The sequence below is a fragment of the Pinus tabuliformis genome, chromosome 6 (genome assembly GCF_031772625.1).
Source record: "Pinus tabuliformis cultivar Carrire ecotype Pingquan chromosome 6, CPIR1, whole genome shotgun sequence".
NCBI classification, from domain to species: domain Eukaryota; kingdom Viridiplantae; phylum Streptophyta; class Pinopsida; order Pinales; family Pinaceae; genus Pinus; species Pinus tabuliformis.
In genome coordinates, this window is record NC_142292.1 from 1,441,570,635 (window position 1) to 1,441,586,429 (window position 15,795).

Genomic DNA, 15,795 nt, shown 5'->3' on the forward strand with positions numbered 1-15,795 from the left:
TAAAATTCATTTTCTTCTTTTAAATAAAATACAAGTTGATATAAGTATAAAGATAAATATGAAGACCAAACGTAGTTACTTTTCCAACTCTCCCTCTTAACTAGGGAGGTATTCATAATGAATCAACATGTTTATCTCAAGTTGAAATATTCTCATAGGAAGGGATCCAGATTGGTAACAATCAATGATGATAGTATCATCATAGCCGACATTGTCACGTTACCAAGGCCTTGACATGTACACTCTATCTCTCACAAGAGTAGAGCATAATGTTGGGAGGCATTCCATGGGAAACCACACCGCCTCATCGAGGTACATACTCCACCTAGGATACCCGGAGTATGTCCTCCAGTGGACCATTTCCCAAAATGAAATGTCCATCCTATTACCGACCATTTTGTGGGTGGTATCCCTAGGATAAATTTTTCTCCAAGGCGGTCCTTAGCCAAAAGCCAACAACCCCTTGCAACCACCAACTAGCTCATTGTGCCACTTCTCTGCCACCTGAGCTAGCCATGTGGTCCCTCACCATCTGCCATGATTGTATGTTTGAAGGCGGGCCTCGCAAACTTAAAGTTATGCCTTGTCATTTGGTAATTGAGTATTGTTGATTGCTTATCATGGAAAATTTTGGGCATGAATTGATGGAGGGATTCAACGAAAAGAGTGGGTTAGGTTTGTGCTCCTGTCCCCTAGACTTCTTTTGGATTTTACCCCTGAACCCTAGTCCCGTGGGATCTCTTTTACTGACCTTTGGTCTCTCGAGATGGTACTTCATGGGAAACCTCGATTTTGGTTGCATGGTCCTACTCCTTCATCCACATACATCACTCCCCTTCTGTTCATTATATCATTTCTCCCACTTGGGTCCACATTCCTCCATTGGGTCCATATAGGGTTAGCCTCCCCTTCCCCTTGCCCACACCTTGGGTTAGCGTGTAACGATGCCCCAGAGGTTGATGCAGCTGAAAAGAAAAGTTAAAGCATAATTTGCCACATTCAACAGGAAAATGTACCACAAAATGCAAAAGATGGCCGGGACAAACATATTTAGCACATGGGCAAAATCCAATGCATGAGCTCTACCCCATTATCATGGCCATCACCTTGTTTCGTATAGGCCCTAGATGAGCCTCTTTTATCACTGAGGAACCCATGATTGTCCCAACCCCTGGTGGGCAATGAACCGCCCCACCTCAAAGCGGGTATCCATTGCTTTACTTTACACATCATGCTCTTTCTCCTTGAGCCTGGAGCAGTTAACCAAAGGAAAACATAAAAGGCAAAAGGCATATGAAGAAGGGTGGAAAAATCAAGGTCAGGGTAACTCATGTACCACGATTGCTCCATCCTATACATTATTTTAATTTACCCAAGGGTGTGCTTCCCCTTTATTAGCTACCCTTGTACCTTGGCATGTGACCCAAGATTGCCCCCTCCATCCCCTACTCCATTCCATCACTTCATCACATGCCACCGCCATTTGAAGGATGTATCATCCCCTTTAAAAGTAGAAAGCACCTAATAGGGAACTTGGTTGACCCCCTTGGAGCTTAGAGACATTAGCACATGCCAAAGCCCACTATGGAAGGGCATGCCATTATGAAGTGCACACCTGTTGTCCATCGTTTGTATGCTCTTTAACTTGATTTGTTTAAATGACTTGTTGTACTGGAAGGCAAGGGGACACATTAGATCTTATGAAGGATTGCAGATGGTCTCCATTTTGGATTTGGTTTCCCTATGTAAAGCCCTGAAATTTTTAACAAGATATAACTATCCCAATTATAAGAATTTATCAATTTATAGTTGAGTACATACTTGATGTTAAGTACCTACCTGGCGGAAGATGCTTCTGATTTGTTCCAGTTCCCGTTCCCATTACCAAAAGACCAAAAACCTCCTAGCCAAGCTAGGTACAGTCTCAGTACCTAGCCCCAAAATACTTCAAATTCGAAGTATTTTGGCCCTCGTGCCCAAAAGTCTCAAGAACAACTACTCAAGCTCCATTAATCTCTGTATCTTCCTCTTATTAGTTCCTCCTCTGCCTCCCTCTGTTTTTCCCCAAGAATCCCCCCCTTTCTACAATACCCTTCCTCCTTTTATGCCCTCACAAACTCCTCCACTGCTTCCCTTTTCTTTATCATTTTAATTTGATAAGTTCATAAGTTGTAGAGTCGGTCACCGCCTTCTCCCTTTCCAATTTGCTGACCATGCAATCTTATTTATACAATATCTCCTTTATCATAATGTTAGGTTTCACTTTTATTTAAATCGAATTATTTTCATAGTATTATGGTTTTATATATATTATTCTCTTTATTACATTCACCATTTAATATATATAAATGTATACTTTCCTTTAACTTTATATAGTAGAATTATATATATGTATTATGTTGGTGGTACGTATATCATATACCCTACTATATTCTTGTAAGTTAGGTATTCATTTCAATAGTTAATTCGTTACCTAAATATGGACATTTTTAATATTAACTAATATATATACTAGTGCAGTGCAGGCGATGCATGCATATGTAGCTATCATATGCATGTCTCGTGTGCATGCTAATATCTCTATGTCCCTATTAATTTAAGATGGGTCCTTACATACACCCCTCCTTTAGAAAACTTCGCCCCGAAGTTAAGGGATATAAAGTATTAGTAAGGATTATGTTTCATAATTGGATTTTTGTTTAATGTGAGGGCACTTTAAAATTTATATTTTGAAAACTAAGATATATATATATATATATATATATATATATATATGTTTTTTACAACTTCAATATTCATGCTTTGTCCTAGCCGGGTGCCCAAGCTATTCTAAAATCATCCTATCCTTCCTAATCTCTTCTGCTCCCATCCTATCCTTCCTCTACTGGAGTATGCCATGGCTTCAACTATACTGATACGTGTCGACTACATCAACTTGATTTCTCAGTAGGCATCTGGCAGTCATCATCACACATCTAGGGGAGCGTGGCTCACACAATCCTCCCATGACTCCAGGCTTTGGAGGATAAACTGTGGGTAACACCTCCACCGCTCCCTATAGGACCAGGGTTATCACCCTATTATGGAATCTTATTGAGCCTCAATTGTTCTTGAAACTTTTGTCATCACGTGGTCATTTTGGTAACGATGCTATCTGCAACATAAATACTTGTCCATACATTATCAAATAAACAATTTCAGTATAATTCATACATGTTATCTACAATATGACATACTTGGCCATATCCAGCTCATGTCATTAGCTTTCATATTACCCTGTAATTATTCTTTTATTTCTAGCTCATCAATCATATCCATGTGCATCAATGAGACAAATTTAAAGATATCTTAATTCATAATTTAGATTTTATAGCAAGTTTCATGTTGGTATTTATATCCTATCAATGCTAATTAAATGAAGGCTGTAGAGCATTTAAAAAAAAAACGAATCCATCCAAGCAAAATATACAAATACAAGAGACTAATAATAATTAAAAGAATAATATAAAAAAATAATCAAGAAAGTACTTATCTCTAGAGAATATGTCAACTCCCTTTCGTTCAACTCATCAAGGAGTTAATCTCGTCCATATTATCATCATCAGGAAGTCCACATCATCAAGGAATTCACAACATCAAGGAGTCCATATCATCGACAAGAAATCCTTATCGACCTTGTCCACATCATTCAAAAATACAAGATACTTATCTTTTGAGCTCCTTCTTAATCTTTAGATTTCTTGCATCCAACCATCAAAATGTCAAATCTTCTAGGAGCTAGGGTTTCTTTTTAAACGGAAACAATTAATTCCTAAGCCCTATGCTTTTATATCCAACCCCTAGAGTTTGCAAATTGATAATTCTTCAAGATTGGTCTAGAGTATACCAATCCTAGACATTCATTCTTGTATCCAACAGTCCTAGGGATTTTTTTTTTTTTTTGTTTGTTAGAAGACATGACTTCATTAAATTCCACGACAACAGATGATAGTTTCAACATTCAGCTTTACACACCTATGTGAAGGCTTCTCATTTTAAGATATATACCAGACTTCCAACTTTGACCATTTCTCAATGTCTTTTAAAGACTTTATGATTATGTGTCTCAGACTTGTAGTTAGCTTACTGTGGTAGACTTAAACATCTTGGAATTTTTGTCCTTCCATAGAAATAACACAGGGACTTGACCTTCTCTTCATTGAAGTGGAGATTCTTGACAGTGATGTTCTTCTTTTAGAATAGGTCATTTATTATTTAATTACATCTCAAACCTTGAGGATTATTCATATTTGTGTCTACAATAACATATAGAAGTCTTTCATTAAGATCTAAGATTATCAAGGGTTAATACAACCTCAATGTTTGTCAAATCTGTGGAACCTCAATGTTCATTAGATTTGTGGATCGATCCTTCCTCCACAATAGAGTCTTGACATCAGATATACCTTTGAGAGATTTCAATTCCCCATATTTGGTTCAATCTTAGTATTGACCATCCATAGTTCTTCAAATATCTTTACAGCTTGAAACATAAGCCTCTTCCTTATTCCTTTGGTCAGCTCCTTGCAGTGCATCCAGAAGATTTAGTAGATATATCAGTTCATGACATAATATCTCTCAAAGTTCTCAAAGAACGATTAGGTTCTTTACTGAGTCTTGATCATGAGAGTATAGTTTAGAGATGGCTCATATCTTGACTTCATAACATAGATATGAAGGCTCAGAGAAATTTAAATAACAGTTCTCATTCGTAACAGCTTCAGTCCTCAGTTTCCTTTGTATAGAAACAAGTTTCCTTCTTCTCATCAATGTCACAGAGATATGGAGGCAAAGCCAACACTAGAAATACAAGCCTCAAATGGTATGCCTTCTTCTTCGTAAGATGATATGCGGAAATAAAGTGACCTTAATTCCTTTGTTGTCATCAAAACTTCACTTACTTCGTATTATAAACTCGGATGAGTATGCCTTAGTCCTTCACCCATGCTCGGTCTTCACATCAAAGCACTGACAGTAATGACTACTGGACAAGTGATAAATCTCAGCTTCCACAGGCCTGATCAAGCTCAGAATAGAGGTTTCAGACTAGGCAATTAGGTCTCGTCCTAGGTTCTTCCTCTATTAAGCAAAGATTTAAAGGTTGTCCTCTATTTTAGAACAGGTAAAATACGATTTGAACAAATGCTTTCAGAGATTTAACTGTGTCTTGCACACCAGCTCGGCCATTTTTGCTTAATGAATCACCAATGAAGGACTGTTTCCTTCCTTGAATATCCTTCCAACATTTCCAGGACCATTTTTATTATCACATTACCTAATTCCAAATTCAGTTGCCCAACTTGTAGCCTAACAGGGATAACCACTGATGTACCAGGCTGCAAAGGAAGAGCTGACTATAACATTTCATACCCAATAGAAATTATGTTTTCCTGTTTCTTCCCAGAAAGCGAAATATTTGCCTCCACCACAGGAACAACATTTGTAAGACTTATCTGGATATCCCGGATCTCTCCTTTATATAAGACTGTTGATCCATCTCCTCCAACCACATAAGGAATCAAGAGTGGCAATTATGGCACTACCGATATATTTGGATTGGGAACGTTTCTCAACTTGGGTAATTCAGAACTTCGAAAAGGATCAACCAAGACAAAACCTTGTCCTACTCCAAGTAAAAAATCATCAACATCCCAAAAAAAATGTTCAGTTATTACACCAAAACAATGAACAATGCATCCTTCAACTGTCTATGGACCAACAGAGGTGGAAATCCCAGACAATGATATTATTTGGGATGTATTGCATAAAGGAGTCACACTCCTAGGAAATGCCTCAAAATTCTCAGAATTAATAGAAAGATATATGCTTTCAATTGACAACTAAAATGTGTATGGGTTTGTTAGCTCCACTAATACTTGAACAGGTTCGTCGACTATCCAGATAATTTCCTAAAAAGTATACCATCTAGCTGCTCACGAAATTCAACTAATCGTTTCCTTGTATCCCACTGATAAAAGAACTTTGCATCCTCATATCGTGCTAGGAAGAAATAAATTAGGATGAAAAATGTGATTATGATTGTTAGAACCAGTTTTGTTTAAGAATGACTCTGTCAAAGGATACAATCAATCTGGCCAAGAAGATAAAAGAATAAATCTAATGTTTCACTCTAAGAGTATGAATTGGAACAATAAACCTCCTTCTCCTGCAGAATTACAGACCTTTACAGTAAATCCTGACTCAAAATTACAACTAAAATAAATGACAACGACATAATTTCAAAAGAATAGACTGGAATCTGGAGTGGCATCAGGGTCCTGTTAGTTATTTATGGCAAATACAAATTCTCTTAAGTATCACAAACACACAATGAACAACCAAAATCAATTCCGCCGTACCAAAATCAAAACTTTACTACATCCCATCCAACCATATTTACATGATCTGAATCAATTCAAGAGCGAACCTATTAAAAATCAATACGCTTAATCACAAAAACGAAAGAATTCAAACATTTCAGAGCTACTGAAATCCTACTCGCTGAACTAACCTACATAAACAGTCCTAATCAAAAGTTAAATTCAAACATAACCCAGATGCTTGGATAAAAATCCAGTGTACTAGAAAATCCGCTAACAACAAAAAGGCAAAATGAAATGAAATCAAAACCTCGTATAATTTTTTTTTTTAGAGTTTTTGAACCTATGTTACCGGATCCGGCACAGGCAGGTGGAGTATTGCCGGATCCACGGAGCTGAACCGGATCCGGATCCGGATACTCCAAAATACGGTGAAAAATACGTATTTTTAAAAACGCGGATTTTGGAAACGGCTCGCCTTTACAGGATACGGATCCCGCCGGTGGCCGCCGGAAGGGGTGATAGGTGGCCGAAAAAGTTAAAAAGGCAGATATTTTTTTAGGTTTTTGTGGTCCCGCACCCGCATATATTATAACCTTTCTTTTGTCCGACTCGACTCTTTTCTTTTGTCGCCATTCCTGCACACACTGATTCGTTCCGACCGCCGGCCCCTCCTGCACAGGAATTTTTGGTTGCGGGCTTAACTCCGGCCCCACTGCACGCAGCACATTCACTTTGGTCAGGCGCCGGTTCCCCTGCACGCGGTGTTAACACAGTCGGGCAGCACTATTCACGCCCGCAAAAGTTTTAGAAGCGCGAGGGTTTAAGCGTTAACAGGTAATAAATTTTAATACATTATTTTTGTCAGTTAAAAACCATAGCTATATGTATTATTGTGCATGGTTAATATATGTATTATATTAATGTTTATTGTTTAATATATTCGACGTTTAATGTTTACAGTCATAATATATTCGACGTTAGTATGTTTATTATTTAATATTTATATATATATGTTATATAACATAATAAACATTTATATTAATATTTACCGTATGTTTATTATTTAATATTTATATCTATATCATATATGTTATATAACATAATAAACAGTTATATTAATATTTACTGTATGTTATTTGCTGTTTAAACTTTAATGTTTAATGTTTAATATATTAAATAATTAACGTTTAATAACAGTTATAATATATATTAATATAACAGTTATATATCTTATATAATATATTCGTATATTTATTATTAATTTATTTAATATTTATATTTATATGTTATATTAATATAACATAATAATAATAGTTATATTAATATTTAATATATGTTATTTAAATTTTTAAAATGTATTTAAAATTTAAATTTAATTTTTTTTAATGTATTTACAATTTAATTTTTAATTGTTTATAGATAATATTAATATACTATAATTTGATTTTTAAATGCAGTTGCAAGTAACTCTATACCATTATCATAATGGAACCATCACAAGATTCACAACATGAGCATGGTGAAGGGGAAATCATCAAAACAGATCCAAAATCTCCTCTGTGGCAGTATGTGGAGATTATTGGAAAAAATCCCGGAGGTGGTTCATTTAAATGGAAGTGCAATGAATGCCAAGAGATAAAAAATGTCTCATATACTAGAGTGAAGGCCCATCTCACCGGTCAAACTAACACAGGGGTGCAAGTATGCACCGGGCCAAAAGATGCAAATGGCAAACCTGGCCAAGGTTTGAGTCCTGGAAAAATGAAATTCTATGCATCTTTGCAAGAAGCTGCTGATAGGAAACTTGCTAAGGGAAAACACCCTGTGCAAAGTTCTACAACTAGGGCTCCATTGCCATCTAGGCTTGCTGCTACATCTAATAAAAGGGCCACTCTAGGCCCTCTTGAAGCGTGTTTCAATAATCAAGGTAGAGACATCGCTGATGAACATGTAGCTCGTTGCATCTATGCAAATGGGCTAGCATTCAATTTGGTGCGTTCCCCTTACTGGCAACAAATGATTAAGGCAGTTAATGAAGCGCCAAAGGGGTACAAAAGCCCTGGATATGAAAAGGTCCGCACTACCTTGTTGGCATCAGAAAGGCAATCCGTGGATAGACAGCTACAGGCAATCCGGGATACATGGGCAGAAACAGGGGTGTCCATCATTTCTGATGGATGGAGAGACCAAAGAAACCGCCCATTAATTAATGTTGTTGCAGTATGCCCCCAAGGGGCAATGTTTTTGAAGGCTGTTGATTGCAGTGGAATAGAGAAAGATGCATCTTTCATATCCACATTTCTTATTGATGCAATAGAAAGTGTGGGGCCACATAATGTTGTCCAAGTCATTACGGACAACGCACAGGTTTGTAAAGCTGCAGGTTTGATTGTGGAGGGTCGATATGACCACATCTTTTGGACTCCATGTGCAGTCCATTCATTGAACCTGATGCTTGCCAAGATTGGTGAGATTGAATGGATTAATGAAATATATGTAGCATCAAAAGAAATCCAAATGTTCATAACAAATCATTCAATGTCCCAAGCCATTTATCGGGGTTTTGCAAAGTTGGAGCTACTGAAGGTATTTTTTTAATCAATACTATTTGTATTAGAAATAATGAAATTCTTATTTTTAATTACAAATTTATATATGGTTTCTCGTTTGAGATTTGGCCTTTTGAAACTTATAGGTTGCTGAAACTCGTTTTGCCTCCCACACTCTTGTCATAAAGAGACTTGTGGAGGTGAGACAAGCACTACAAGCAATGGTCATTGACCCTCTTTGGGAATCATGGAGGACTTCCACTTCTGATAGAGGGCAAAAAATCAAGTCCATCATTCTTGATGATGCATGGTGGGACAAGGTTCAATATCTTCTATGGTTCACTGAACCAATCTTGACCTTGATCAGGGCATTTGATACAGATACACCTTGCTTGGGGGAAGTTTATGAAAACATTGATAGTATGTTGGAGAGGATAAGGGAAATTATCAGGGCAAGTGAAAATGACCCTCATGAAACATTCTATTATTTAGTGAAGGACATAGTTACAGAAAGGTGGAACAAAATGACCACGCCATTACACCTTCTGGCATATGCATTGCACCCTAAATACTATCATTCTAAAACTTTGTCTTTACCTGGTAGAGCAGCACCAAACAAAGATTCTGAAGTGGTACAAGGATACAAGACAACCTTGAAGAAAATTTATAGAGATATGGGAGTTGCAATGGAAGTCCGCCAAGAATTTGGAGGGTTTGTACAGTCTACTGGTAGCTTTTCAGATCCAGTAGCTATGGATGATCGAGGACATCTTGATCCTATTACTTGGTGGGGCTTCCATGGTGGGGATAGCATTCATCTGTCTACTCTAGCCACTAGGTTGTTATCACAGGTTGCTAGTTCCTCATCAGCTGAGAGGAATTGGAGTACATATGGCTTCATCCATTCAGTGAAGCGAAACAGGTTGGGAGCGGCAAAGGCTGAGGACCTTGTTTATGTTCATTCCAACCTCCGTCTTCTATCACATGTTGAACCAGTGTATAAGAAAGGTCCGAGCAGGATGTGGGATGTGGAGCTTGAGATCTCTGACTTGAACCTGACACTGAATGCCATGACTCACCTCAACCTACTTGAGGATATTGTTCCACCACCAGTCCAGCCTACTGATGCAACTTCCTACATTCCAGGACCCCCATCATCTATTCATGATGTAGAGTTGCAATATGCAGAAGATATAGATCCATTTGAGGATATGTAAATGTATTTACTATTATCATTCATGATATTATGAATCATGATCCTTGGACCTTTTTGTTACTTTGTATGAGGGACGATGCACCATTTCAATGTTTTAATCTTCATATTTATGATTTTATCATTCAATGTTCTAAAAATGTTTGATGGTTTCATGGAGTATTTGATTTTTTAGCTTTAAGGTGTTTTTTAAAAGTTTATATATATATATATATATATTGATTGTATGTGACGTATCCTTGCCGTATCCGGATCTTAGATTTTCAAAAAACTAGCGGATCCGGATCCGGATCCGTATCCGTATCCGTATCCGTATCCGAATCCTGGTAACTTAGAGTTTTTCTCCCTCAAGTTGAGCTCAGAAAAAAAAAAGAAAAAGAAAAACACAACCAAATAAATAGGGCGTCGATCAATGCAATTTACAGAGCGCAACTAACCAAATGCTGCTAAAACCTGAACAGAACTACAAAATTTCGCAGAACTGAACACCTAAGGCTGCCGTTCTACCATGTGTGTGAAGTCTTAGAGAGTAAAGTGTGACGATTAATTACAGACAGGAGGTGTAGTAGTGTCGGGTCAAAAGAATGGCAGCTAGTCGGTGGTCGAGTGTGCCTGGAACGTGACGGTTCGGATTTCTTTGCTGTTCTCGCCAATTGCCGAATGGACTAACGATCGCAGAATAATGCGTAGAGTGAAATGGTGGTCGGGCTGTGACAGAACCAGTGTTGTTTTTTCAAAAAATCGCGCTTTTTTCACCAGACCGCATAAAACGCGCGTTTTATCCCAAAAAATGGCCGATTTTTTTTATAGCGTTTTTTTTCGAAAAAATCGCGATTTAAACGGAAAAAAGCGCCGAGGGCGTGGGCAGCGGGCTTTTAATAAGGAAAAATGAATTTTTTTAAGTCATTTCTGACTGTCGCCGCGCGGAGGAGGAGGAGAAGAGCTGAAGGGTTTGGGTCGACTTTGGGAGCGAATCCAAGTGTTTTTAGGAGAAATCCAAGACAAGATCACCAATTTGTCCATAAAAACGGTATGTAGATTAATTTTTTTTTGTTTTGCTTATTTAAAAACTTTGTTTTTCATTGTTTTTAAAGAATTTTTTGTAATTTTTCATTGATTTGGGATGGGTAATTTGTTATGACTATGAGAACCAATTTTTTATTTTTATTTTTTCATTTTTTTTAAACATTGTTTATGTTTTTTGAATTTTCATTGTTTTTTGGCATTTGCCATTGGCATTTGGTTGGGTAACTTGGGTTTGGAAATTGGGATTTTGGAGATAATTAACTTGTAATTTTGTAAATGCTAAATTGTAATTTGTATTATGTAATCCTAAATTCCTATTTCCTAATCCTTATTTTTCCATAGGTTTGCAAATTCAAAATTCAAAAACAAACATGCCAAGGAAATTGGATCCTTTCTGGGAATATGGTGAACCTAAAGCTCCGAATGATAGACAAAACTTGAATTGCAAGTTGTGTGGAAAGGAGATAAGCGGGGGGGTGTACAGGTTGAAGTACCACCTTGCACAAATCCCTGGACGTGATGTGGGGCCCTGTATAAATACAAATCCTGAACTTATCCAAAGAGCCATGAGAGCATTGGGAAATTAGAGCACACTAGAGAGGCCAAAGAAGAACTCAAAAGGCAACTAAGAAGGTCAGCTGAAGGAAGTGGACCAAGTGGCACTGGTTCTACTGCAGCGTCAGTCAATCCGGTAGCTGCATCATCATTTTTTGTTCCTCGAACCACACCTGGTTCACAACCAACTATCGGTTCAATGCTAAAAAGAACTGAAAAAGAACAAGCTGATAGGTTGATGGCAAAATTTCTCCTCTGGAGTGATATTCCTTTCAGCATTGTAAGGAATAATCCATTTTTCCAACCTGCTGTTGATGCTATTGCCAGTGTTGGCCCGGGGTACAAAATCCCTTCTTATCATTATTTCAGAGGCCAGATTCTTCAAGAGGAAAAGCGTGACTGCACCCAAAGATTGGAGGATTTTAGGGCATCATGGGCACAAACAGGATGCACTGTTATGTCAGATGGTTGGACTGACCAAAAGGGGAGAACCCTTATAAACTTCTTGGTTAGTTGTCCCAAGGGGACTATGTTTATCAAATCTATTGATGCAACTCATCAAATCAAAGATGCAAGAACTTTATGTGATTTGCTGGATGTGTTTATTTTGGAGGTGGGTGCAGAAAATGTTGTCCAAGTCATAACGGACAATGCTGCAAATTATGTTGCTGCTGGTAGAATGCTTATGGACAGGCATCCTACTTTATTTTGGACACCTTGTGCTGCCCATTGTATTGATTTGATGTTAGAGGACATAGGGAAAATTCCCTTTGTCAAAGATATTGTTGACTCATCAAAAAGCATCACAAAATTTATATATAATCATACATCTGTGCTTAGCTTGATGAGAAGATTCACCAACAACAAAGAGTTGGTGCGCCCCGCCATTACACGGTTTGCGACGAGTTTCATATCTCTTCAATCCCTTTTGAATTCTATGTGGGATTTGAAGAGAATGTTTCTTTCAGAGGAGTGGCGTGCTTCGTCAATGAGCCGCAAACCAGAAGGGGAGGTGGCATGCAGACTAGTTTCATACCAGGAAGACTTCTGGGCAGGAGTGCAGGAGGTGTGCGCCGTTACTGAACCTTTGGTAAAGGTTCTTCGGTTGGTTGATGGTGAGAAGCCCGCAATGGGCTATTTGTATGAAGCCATGGACAGGGCCAAAGAAGCCATTCGGTCCTACTATGATGATAAGGGAGATGATGGGTTTCAGAAACAACTCCTTCTATGGGAAGTGATTGATGAGCGATGGAACAACACACTCCATCGTCCCATTCATGCTGCTGGGCTTTTCCTGAACCCTGCATTTTCTTATGCATGTGGGTTTGATTTTGATGCTGAGGTCGTGGAAGGATTATTAACCTGTGTCCAGAAGATGGTGAGATCTCCAGAACAACGTATAGAGATCTCTAGACAAATTGAGACATATAAGATGTCAGGTGGCACATTTGGCTTTGAGATGGCTGTCACTGATAGGACGATTAAAATGCCAGGTATTTTTTAGTTTGTACTTTGTAACTTTGTTTCAAATTTCATTGTCTCTTCAAATTCCATTTTTTTCTTATGTTTATTTAAAATTTTATTTGTAATTTTGTTGTAGACGCATGGTGGAAGATGTATGGTGGCAGAGTACCCCTTTTGCAAAAGCTTGCCGTACGCATCCTCAGCCAAACATGCAGCTCCTCAGGATGTGAGCGCAATTGGAGTGTATTTGAAAAAATACACAACAAGAAGCGCAATAGGTTAACACTTAAACATTTAAAATATTGCAAATTTCCAAATAAATTTTTGAATTCATTAAAGTTTTAAACAATATTTTTTTTATAATATTAATTATTAATTATTATTTCATGAACTTTGTACAGGTTGGAGTCCCATAGACTTAATGACATGGTCTATGTCTACTACAATCTTCGATTGTGGGTGAGGCAACTAGAGAGGACACTTGAGATGGAAGCCATCTCATTGGATGGGATTGACACCACTGCTGAATGGAGGGTTGAGACCGAGAGGCCTCTCATGGATCCCACTGATGATTGGTTAGTGCAGGATGAGGGGGAGGAGGAGGGGGAGGAGGAGGAGGAGGAGGAGCAGGAGGAGGAGCAGGTGGAGGAGGAGGAGCAGGAGGAGGAGGTGACACCGCCTACCCGGGCTACCACTACCACTAGTAGAGGACGTGGTCTCCGTCTACCTCAGCCTCCTGTAGCTGCTACTACTAGTTCTTCAGCTTCTAGAGCACGTCAGACTCCACTGCCATTTCCACCAGCACAGGCACCAGCTTCTACATCTAGAGGGAAAGAGAAAGTTGTGCCATTTTCTCGCAAGAGGCGCAGAGGAAATCAATAGGACTTTCATTTTATTGTATATGACATTATGACATGATGAGATACATTATCATATTTTTTGTTGATATTTTGAGGCTGAGTTGGGACTCAGGACTTACTATTCAGGACATGATTCAATGTTATGTGTGATTTTAGCGCTAGAAATGATATTAAACATCTTATATATTAGTTTTTTTATCATATTTATGTGTCAATGTATTTATTTTATGTTGTAGATGGTTTAGATATTAAAAAAATTGAAAAAAAATGAAAAAAAAATGAATATTTTTGTGCCAAACGCTTTTTTCCCGCTTTTTTCCGCTTTTTTCCCGCTTTTGCCGATTTTTTCCGCTTTATTCCCGGCGCCGATTTAATCCCGCTCGCGCTTTTAACAACATTGGACAGAACAGTGCAGGTGGCACAAGGAAGGGTACGAGCTACACGGTGAGAGGACCGGAAGTGACGGTTGGGAATTTTGTGGAATGGTCGCAGAGATAGGCGGACTACAGCGGTTTCCACAAACAAAATTGCAGCAGCGACACTGTCATGTGGTTGCAGAATGTTTTAAGATTGATTAAAAATTTATAATTAAATTATCGATTTTAAAACTTTTGTTCTTGTGAATAAATTTAAAAATTAACAAACCCTATCAAACATCATTTCTCCATCTAAAGGTTTCAGATCATAAAAACCCCTTTTACTGTATGATTAACTCCCTGATACGTGTTACTGCGGAGATGTATCGCCGACTTATGAAGGATAGATCATTGTGTGGCATCGTTAATAGGTGGTGAAGACCCGAGAGCGTTCTGACTAATTGGTGGACATCTGCCTTATAGCCACCTAAGAAATGGGTTTCAACGTGTCAGGTGTTTAAAAACTATGTGTGAGCACCGTGGCTACTGGCTTTTGCGAACCTTCATGTATAATTGCTCTTCGGCGGACATGTTATTTACGTTATTTCAAATTCAATTGTGCGCCATAGATTTTAGAATAAAAGATTGAACAAAGCAGGTTTCCTTCGTTGTTCTGCGTCATTCTTCTTGGCAACTTCTTCTGCATTTGAACTCTGAAACTCTTCGTCGCATTTTGTTGCCTCATCTTCTTGTTTTCGTCCTCCAGCTTCAGTGGGAATATTGCAGTAGAACAACCTTGCTCCTTGCCAAGTAATGAACAGATATGCAGGTCTATTAACTGCAGCGGCATTGTCTTGTGAATTCTTTCTTCAATGAATGGAAATCTCGTTGGCAAATTCCCATCTATTCGACATGTTTTGTAGAAATTCTTCAATTCTGGAGGCTGTCAAACGATGAACGCGGTGTCATTTTGTTCCGCAAAATAATGCCATTGATGCTCAGATCATTGAATTGTTGGCAGCTTGTAATGAGAAAAGGCTTTGGTATACGTTGGGTTGTTTCACCGACTGCACCATTTTTTTTTTAAGTATGATAAACATGCAAAATTCCAGATCTTTGTCGGCGTTCTCTGGACTGGTTCATAAAACGTTAATGAAGAGGCATATTTGAAGCCCCTGCAAAATCTCTAGTAAGGTCATGCATGAAAGGTCATCTACTTGGAAACCATATCCTTGATGTCCAAGTTCTTATCCCCCTGAGAACCATCAGTCTTCATCTTTTGAAGTTCATTTTATCAAAATACCTTATTAATCTAATCTGCTGTCTTCAAGTTTAATCTGATGCTATCTGACTGTTACTTGTAGAGATATGGCCTTATAAAATATGTTTCGTTATATTGTAACCTTGTCA

At 38.1% G+C, this 15,795-nt stretch overlaps 2 protein-coding genes across 2 annotated transcripts in view; both read left to right on the top strand.

Moving 5' to 3' along the window:
- LOC149264027 (myosin-1-like) overlaps positions 1-15,795 on the top strand; it is a 202,120-nt gene that overhangs the window by 123,676 nt on the left and 62,649 nt on the right. The gene's annotated exons all lie outside the window — the stretch shown is intronic.
- On the top strand, positions 7,848-14,607 carry LOC149264028 (uncharacterized). The gene is made up of 6 exons (XM_089368191.1): positions 7,848-8,464; positions 9,516-9,712; positions 12,674-13,198; positions 13,306-13,447; positions 13,571-13,703; positions 14,440-14,607. The coding sequence occupies exons 1-6, from the start codon at positions 7,848-7,850 to the stop codon at positions 14,605-14,607; spliced, it is 1,782 nt and encodes a 593-aa protein (XP_089224317.1).